Below are 9,205 nucleotides of genomic sequence, written 5' to 3' on the forward strand. Positions count from 1 at the left end.
AAGAGGCAAGATCAAGGCGCAATGTTATGATGAAATAAGAGAGTAAAGTATGTCCCAATAGTATGCCTACTGCATCCTAACTAGATTCTTTTTATCGTCGGATGTAGTATGTAGAATAGAAAAAAGAAAGAGTATGCAATTCGGAACGCAACCATAATGTTCCTGCTGCATCTCTAAATTTTCCCCTCAAAGTGCATCAGATTGATGCATTTTAATTCAAAAGGCACACATTTTCTTCCGGGGGGATGCCCCCGGACCCCCCAACAAGGACCAGGGTCCCTCCCACAGTATCCCTAAATCCTGTGAGAAAAACTGACTTCATTAATATGTTTTTACCATTAATTGTATATGTGCTGAAAAGTCAGTGTACCTGACTGGATAGGTAGGAGTGGGGGGGGCCCTTTAAGAGTCTGCACCCAGTGGCCCATCATCTCATACAACTCTACAATCTGTTTTCTTTTTGCGGGAAGCATGCACAAGCATGCACAAGAAATATGTATTAAAAAAAAAAAAAAAAAAATTAAGATTTTTTTTTTCAAGAAAATACAAAAAAAGTGGGGGGCCCCACACTAGGTCTTGAATGGGGCCCCCAGATCGTTAAGGCCGCCTCTGCCTACACAGTGCTGTGTGGAAGAATTTGAAACTGAAGTTGTCGCTGTGTAATTTAAACGATGTTCAGGATGACTGTGACTATGTGAAATACTTTTTTTTAATAAAAGATTTTTAGGAAAAAAGAGAATTTACGGCAAATATCTGAAGGAAAACATTAAACGACAGATGGTATAAGCAGGGGTGGATTACTGCACGGGCACACTGGGCACAGGCCCGGGGGCTCAGGGGGCCCTAAGCCAGAGATACCGATAGTAACTTTCCATATCCGTGTAAAATGGGAACAGGTCTCCCTTGCAAAAGAGTCTTCGGACTCAATGGGATATACCTGTATAAATAAAGGTTAAAAAAAATAAAAATAAAAAATGTCGCATAGTCAAAGAGCTCAGTCACTCATGTCAACAACAGGGTCCAAAAAGGAATAGCCTAAATATAAGAATACTCATTAAAATCATGGAGATAGAAATCATCATGGGCCCCTCAACTACAGTAGTATAGGAGAATTACAAAAGCAAGTGCAAAACATCAGCATTAGTAGCTCTGTCTAAGGGCCTTAAAGGCCACCTCACACGTGCAGAAATTAGCTTTCTATGTGTGAATTCTAAATTGTTCATAAAAAGTAGCTATCCACCATTTATCTGTTGAAATGGTCCCCTCCATCATAGAACATGGCTCTGCAGACCAATCTACTGTACTGTTGTAACAGTTGCAGAGTAAAGAGTGCTGCCTGGGAAACATGAAAAATAATGTTCCTTCTGCATCTCAGGATTTGATATAGCGGGGGGGGGGGAGGCATGCCCCCAGAGCCCCCTACAAGGTACAGGGTCCCTCCAACAGTATCCCAAAATCATGTGGGAAACACTGACTTCCTTAAGATGTTTTTGCCACTAATTGTATGTATCTGTGTGGAAAAGTCAGTGTACCTGACTGGATAGGGAGGAGTCGGGGCCGTTTAAGAGTTTGTGCCCAGGGGCCCATTATCTCATAATCCGTCTATGGGTATAAGGTGAAAAATATTAAAAATTGTAATTAATTTTTAAAGGAATATTGAACTTGTAACCTATTTTAATATAGCAGCCCAGACCACAAACTGCATTATTAGCTTTGGACCCTGGTATGATCCAATGTAGATCAAGACAGCAACTGAAAAGGAGAGACCACCACGAGCTGAACTGCGGGAACCACCTCAGGAAGCAGTTAATGACCCTGTGCAGAGCACAATGGCCCAGGGGACCGGAAGAGAGCCATAGAAGCAGGCTACCAGGTTCACAGTGTTTGCCTATCGTGGTAGGATAGGATACACCAGTTTAGGTGGCATAGTCGGGGTAACCCTAATATATAGGATTACATTTAGAGTCTTAGCAAATCTCATAAGGACTTCATGAGAGTTACACATGCAATGTTACCATGTATTTGACTTCTGAGCTGGCAATTATAATAATAGCCTACATAGATACACGCTTAGGCCTATCCAGCCCTCTTGTTACTACTGTGACTCAGGTGCTGCTGAGCTTTTAGCTAAAGGAAATGATGGAGTGTCTGAAGAGGATTTCAGTAACTTCCAAACTTTGTCTTTAATAGCTCTAGTTTCTTTTCTATTTTTACTTCGAAATTTATTTTTTATTTATTTATATATCCTTATAATACTAATCATTGTTAGCCCTTCATTATTATTTTTATCAAACTTTCCCCTATCAATTTAAAAAGCAAAAAATGGCTGAATATTAGGTCTACATTATGCTGACTGACTTTGTGTGCATGGCCTGTAACTGCCACAAGGGGGTGATGTTACACTTTATATAAATAACTAGGAACCAGACTAATTACAGGGAAACGTTATACTGAAAAGTTTACCCATATTGTTTTTCCATCAATTTAAAACTTTAAAAAAAATATTTAATGTGTTCATGTCAAAGAAGCCTAAAATAATATAGTAGACCTAGCATTGTTAGAGGTTTAGGCTATTTGAATAACGCATAACTACATTCTAACATGAATTGCTGTTATGTATAACGTTGACTGATATCTAGATAAGGGGTGTACAAATCATAAGCGTGGCATTTCCTTACATGTCACCGTGTGCATTTCATTGTTTATGCTATGAGCAGTGGATGCCCCAGAGCTGTACTAGGCGGCAGCAGCTGAATGAAGCCGACGGGAGGAAGTGGCGGTTAATGCAGCTCCACACCTTTCCGGTGTAGCAGCACTGCGACCAGCTCGACTTAAAGGAGAAAGACGGGAGCTGGGTGTATTTATCGAGACAGGAGGGGGAGATAGGAGGTAAATTACTCATTTTATAATTGAGTGTTAAACTCAGAAAGGCACGAGCCAAACCTTTTGTCACCACCGCATGTATTTTGTATCCACATATGGTTGGTTTGTAGCAGCTAACTACCGTTATCTAGTTAGCTTAAGGCTAGCTTGCTAGGCAACCAGCTAGCTAATGTTAGCTCGCTAGCCCTCTTTTAGCAGACATGAGCGGTAGCTGGCTAATTTGGCATGTCTGACCCTCCACCCAAATCTGTTTTCAGGGGGACAAGAAGTGGAGTTTCGCGAGTGGATAGACGTGTTGCTGAGTCACCGAGGGGTTTTATTTTCTGAAGAGGTCCCCTCCTGCACGGTGAAGTTACCCGGCGCGACGCTTGATGGACTAGCTGCAGAAAGCTGCTTTTCCCCTCCGGTAGCAGTGAAGAGAACAAGGGCGCACCCGATGAGGAGGACCGCCAGACACAGACACCACAAGGAATTCACAAGTACCGTGGCTTTTTCTGGGCCTTATACACACTCCGTGTACGGTCTCAGTGAGTCTTAGTCTCGCAGTTTTAATGTCGTTTTGGACAAGAAAATGAACGTCCTGGAACAGCTGCTAGTGTAACCGTGCCATGGTGTGTACAGGCCCTGCAAACATTGTGATACTCTGAACATACATGCCCCTGGACTCCACAGGACGTGCAAACTCTCCAGTAAAACGTCCCCGCATACTGTTTTTTCGGTTTTAACATGAGTGTGCATTTTTGATTTTTAGCCCCACATATACTCTGAACTGAGTTATGTTGTCACAAGTAAGCCCATGAACTGAAGCTATAGACAAAGTAAGTAGGCTAATCATAAGCACAGTATCAGACGTTTTTTTCTTTCTCGCTAGCAACAAAGTATTTATGCACAAGAGTTCAAAATGGGCAAAGTGCTGTCCAAAATCTTTGGCAACAAGGAGATGAGAATATTGATGCTTGGACTTGACGCTGCTGGAAAGACAACAATCCTTTACAAACTGAAACTCGGACAGTCTGTTACCACAATCCCCACAGTCGGCTTCAATGTGGAGACTGTCACCTACAAAAACGTCAAGTTCAACGTGTGGGATGTGGGAGGCCAAGATAAGATTCGCCCCCTGTGGCGGCACTACTACACGGGCACCCAGGGGTTAATTTTCGTGGTGGATTGCGCGGACAGGGATCGCATCGACGAGGCCAGACAGGAACTTCACCGCATCATCAACGACCGAGAGATGAGGGACGCCATCATCTTGATATTCGCCAATAAGCAAGACCTTCCCGACGCCATGAAGCCACACGAAATCCAAGAGAAGCTCGGATTGACCCGCATCAGAGATAGGAATTGGTATGTTCAGCCCTCCTGTGCGACCACAGGTGATGGACTGTATGAGGGCTTGACATGGCTCACCTCAAATTACAAATCTTAATGATTGAGTGCAGACTGTTTTAGGTCAAAACTATAATAACGTTGCAAGTAACAAATAATTTCTCGAAATGAGTGGTTATGAAAAAGTTGATTATCTCCCATTTATTTTTAATACTATGTTTACCCCCACGACTAATTTATCTTATACCGGGTTTGCTGGCTTAAAGTTTGCTTGTACTCTATAGCGGGCCTATATCACATTCATAATTTTGGGGCTTGCTTGGTGAATATTGAATGAATTGGTCCTAATGTTAAAGCCACAGAGATCACCGCCTTTGCCTATTCTTTTCCCTGTTATATACTTTTTCTAATGAAGCTGAAGTGTGTATCTTCATTCTTGGACTAAAGCTTGATTCAAGGCCCTTCAGTCTCTGTTGCATTGAACTCAGACATTTTTCTTTTTTCTTTCAAGGTGAGGTCTTTCATTTCATGTAGCCAACGTGAAGGACTTTGACATTTGATTTAACGCAGCACTGTGATGAAAAGTATTTCTTCTCAATGGTATTGAATGCTGCAAGGGGTAAAAAAGAATAAATGGTAATTCACCATTGCTTGGATTTCATTGTCATCAGTCTTGACTTCAAAGAAAAAAAAATACATCAGACATGTTATTTCCACCTATCCCGTATGTGGGCTATAGTTTACTGATTGACCTTTTGTGTCATGTCTTGATACTTACATGTGCTGAATATTCAACAAATAGGCCTCCAGTAATTCTTAAACATGCTTGTCGGGATGCTTTTTTTATTTTATTTTGGGTAACATGTAGTCATTCGACTCAATCTTTCCAAAGGAATGTCATTCAGCTCTGAGCTCTCTCAATCTGAAACCACAGTTGATTAGCCTCAGTATTGCGACATTATATGATAGCCTATATCTGTAGCATGAGTACGGAAGTACAATAACCCTACATCAGAGTCCATCTGTCATGCAGTCAGAGGGAGCTGTTAACTGGTGAAATGTTGAAGACACCCTTCAGTGCAGCTCTTACTCCTATTTTGACTGGGGGAACCATGTACAGAACAATGTCATTGTAATGTCTTATTAAAAAAGTGATTTTAAATCTACTATGTCTGTTTTTTTGAATTTCTTTCAAGGAACAAATAGTCTGGTATATTATTAAGCCTGTGATTCAAAGTTTGACTAAAGAGAACGGTTTTATTTATAAGTAGCATAGCTTAATAATAAACGGTTATTTAAAAAAAAATGATGGGGATGTTTCAGAAGTACTCAGTTGATGAGTAAATCTTCCTAGGTTCCAGTTCTATTGGGCAGTTTCTTCATAAAGGGTTATGACCACCCTTAGACTGAGTTGTTGGCCTTTGTCGCCTTGCCAGTAAATGGGGTAAATTCACATAACAGGAAGTCCCAACTGCTGGTCTTTTTGGAACAACAGAGCCACGTGATGGTTTGCATGAGAGTTGGAGGGCCAGTGGAGATATACAGCCCCAATGTGAATTCTTCTGCATGTTGGTTGTGAGCCATAGTTTGGTTGATGCTTAGCTGTCGGATGTAACTTCCTGAGTTTGCTTTTGGTTGGGGCTGCTATTAAAAAGCAAGTCTCTGTTGTTTTATGAGAACAATGTCGTTTCAAGCTGAGTAATTCGGGGTCTGGTGAAATTAAAACGAAATACAATAGTCCATGTAACTACATCAGTTTCATTTTAAAATGAGAATAAAGTTTCCCAGTTCCTCTGTTTGCTATTAGGTCAGTGTAGGAATGTTTTAGTTTCCAGTAAAGCTGATTACCAAAAAGTGTTTTCACTCCCGACAAAGACAGGATTGATGGTGACAAGCGGTCTGACTACTGCGTTCAGGGCTACAAACGATTAGTTAGTGTTATTCCACAGATCTTAAAGGAGTTTCCCACACAGCGTACTGAAGATTTCTGGGACCTTTAAAGTGTTTTGCACGTGATCCACATAAAGAAATGGCACAATGTACTACCACAGCATTTGCTTCTTTTTTTGTTTTAAATAATAGGATGCAGCATTCACTGACAACCAGTGACTTTATCCTTGAGTATACATGTGTCTGCGTCCACACACGTTTGGCTGTGTAATCATGGTGGCATTCGTTGTGTGGAAAATCTGGTGCTTAGAAAGTTGCAGTTGAGGCCTCAGGATGTTTGCTTTAGCACCACAGAGGTTTTCCGTCAGACAGGTCAGGTGACAGACAGATATGACTCCACCACTGCTCGAAGATGCTTCACGCAGCCCACACATCTCTTGCAGACGTAATTTTGAACTATATAAAAAAAGGATCAATCATTGGAATTATCAGCCACAAACAATACAGGTCGAGAAAGAATCATCCGAGCTTCTGGGGATATTTGTAAATACTTGCTTTTTCAGTCAGGGCTTGGTCGAGGGCCTCCATTAGACTCCAATGGCAGTTTAATTGGGCTGTAATGGCCACTTTGGTTCCCCACCACTTCATTACAACCATATGATCCTCACATCTTTTATTGGCAACACTGTGGGGCCCCCGGGGGCAAGGACAGGGACTGTAAGCCAGGTTTTATGATCTTTCCTCTGTAGAGATGAGACCTCCTGCCCTTCTGTCAACTCCCTCTGTGCCCGGCTGGAATTCCTTACACACTTCCTGAGAGGAAAATTTGGTAATACCTTTGAGTTTGGCAGAATGAGCCACATTAATAGGTGCTTTATGTAAAAGGTCTCCTTCTTCCCACTTAGGAAGTGTGAAAGTGATCAGCTTTTGCAAAGGCGTGGCAGAATATGACTGTATTCTCCGCAGCCCTTCTTGCACAAATGAACCGACAGGATATAAATTGACCCTCTTGATTCATGACTCACTGGTGTCATAATTCAAATGACATAATGCTTCCACTGCTTTGCACAAGAATGTATGACGGACTTCTCTCAGGCGGCCAGAATGCATGTTTGTTGGGGCAGTTTCCATGACAATGGCCTGATGGGATCCTTGCCAGTGTTGGCCTGGTGTTTGGGTATCATCATCACATAGGTGGCTGACTGCGCTGCAAGTTTCTAGTTCCTCTTCTCTACTGTACATGGAAAGAGGAAGAGTGGGAAGAAATCGAAAGAGGCGCCGCAAATTTCTGCAATACTGGAACCCTGCACCTTCTTTGCGGCGCATTGACAGATCAGGGCCTTTTGTTAGTCAACTTGACAAAAGATTGAATACAGCTCATATCAGGCATGACTGTGTGGTGAGTGGTATTACAGCTGTACTCCTGACAGTCCCCACGTAGCCTATACCCTGAATTATGCTTGTGGTTTCTTCATGGGTGTGGTTTGGCCTCCTGGTTTGTCTTCACTTCCTTTTGACTCCAGCTGCAGACTTCAAATGTGCGCAGGTAGCACGAATATGACACTCATTTCTGACTGGGGGGTTGTGAACACAGTCATCGGTGGCTTAATGTTGGCCTGCACTTGAATGGCCACACCCAAACGGATAATGACTGTATGAGTAGGAGTGATGCATAGGCCAAACACCGTTATTAAAAGTGGTTTATTCATCTGCCAAGTGGTAGGAGGGAACACCTACTAAAGGCCACAGTTCACACATGTTGATTCAGTGCCCTGCTAATCCTCAAGGTTCATTACAGCAACCTCTTTGCTTATAAAATGTCTCTGTTTAAAGATGGAGTCAGCAGTTCTGGAGAATGCTTGTTGTCAAAATCAGTGAATATGTCTTCATAATCCGCTACCTGTCTTCACTGTGTGTACTGAAAAAAAATCTGGTTTTAATGAACAGCCTATGCTCTAAAAATGGGCACGTTGCTAGCTATAGTGGGCCCTCTTTACATATCCTTTGTTCATATACCCATTTACAGAGCTAAGGCTGTGTATAAACACCACTTTCTTTTCAACACGCACACAGTATGGACATGCGGAAAAAGTGATTTTGACAACAAGCGTTTTCCAATTGCTGACTGCACCTTGAAGTCCAACTGCACCTTGGGGTACCCTCTTAAGATTTAGCTGTTGAATAATGAACTCACACAGAGCTCACAAAACAGGCCCGGAAGTGGCTTCAGGTTGTTTCAAGTTTCCTGCTGAGGTTAACGGTCTTGAGTGCCATGCTAAATGGCAACCTTCCTTCACACTGACACACTCCTATTTCTGCCTGTGTGATGGGTGCGACTTGAGCATTGTTTCGACACGTAAAAGGATCTAGAAAAGTGTTTAAATCTTGCATACTCTGAGGTACAGGGCAACCAAATACAAATAGAAAATGAGAGGCTGTGAAGTCCAAGGTGCACTCTGGGCATCGGTCCAAGATGCATTCCATTCATATCTGCAGCTGAAGGTTACTTGCTGTGGGGAAATTTACAAACTCAGAGAACCAGAAAGTTACTATGAGTGCTGGCAGTCCACATGACATGAGCAATTAGTTTTTTTTCAATGGATTGATAAAAGTGCTTGTACAAGCATTTACTACATCATTCAAGCCACGAACCGCACCGTTTTGTCAATGCAGTTTCCCTGGCCTATTATCGTGTTTGTTTCCTCCTTAAGAAAAAGATGTCTCATTACATTTTCTTAGACTTCTATTTCCAGTATGTGAAAAACTTGACATTTGTCCAAATTGTCCCTCTTGAGAATTGCAGGATGTCTTAACACAGCTGTGTGTGTGTGAGAGAGTGTCAACCAGTTTAGTCCCCGGACTCATGTATCCGTGTTGTTCCAGCTGTAACACACAGAGTCCAAAGGGGATCATCTCTGTGTGTTGCCCGCCTTTGCCTTCAGATGTAAGCAATGCCACAGTATGCAGGAGGAAAAGGGGGGGGGGGGGGCAGGCATTATGGATGGTGCTGCAGCAGACTCTTGGCTGCAAAGATTGGAAATTTAAGTGCATCTGTTTCTAAACGAAATGAGATCAGTTGGATGTGTTTTTTGAGCTTGCCCGG

The 9,205-nt window shown here is 42.3% G+C and overlaps 1 protein-coding gene across 1 annotated transcript; it reads left to right on the forward strand.

Moving 5' to 3' along the window:
* The first annotated feature begins 2,778 nt into the window (after nt 1-2,778).
* arf6b (ADP-ribosylation factor 6b) lies at nt 2,779-5,369 on the forward strand. The gene is made up of 2 exons (XM_080041860.1): nt 2,779-2,889; nt 3,141-5,369. The coding sequence occupies exon 2, from the start codon at nt 3,785-3,787 to the stop codon at nt 4,310-4,312; it is 528 nt and encodes a 175-aa protein (XP_079897986.1). The 5' UTR covers nt 2,779-2,889; nt 3,141-3,784; the 3' UTR covers nt 4,313-5,369.
* Nucleotides 5,370-9,205: the final 3,836 nt, after the last annotated feature.

This window comes from Ammodytes marinus (genome assembly GCF_949987685.1).
Source record: "Ammodytes marinus genome assembly, chromosome: 15".
Lineage (NCBI taxonomy): Eukaryota > Metazoa > Chordata > Actinopteri > Uranoscopiformes > Ammodytidae > Ammodytes > Ammodytes marinus.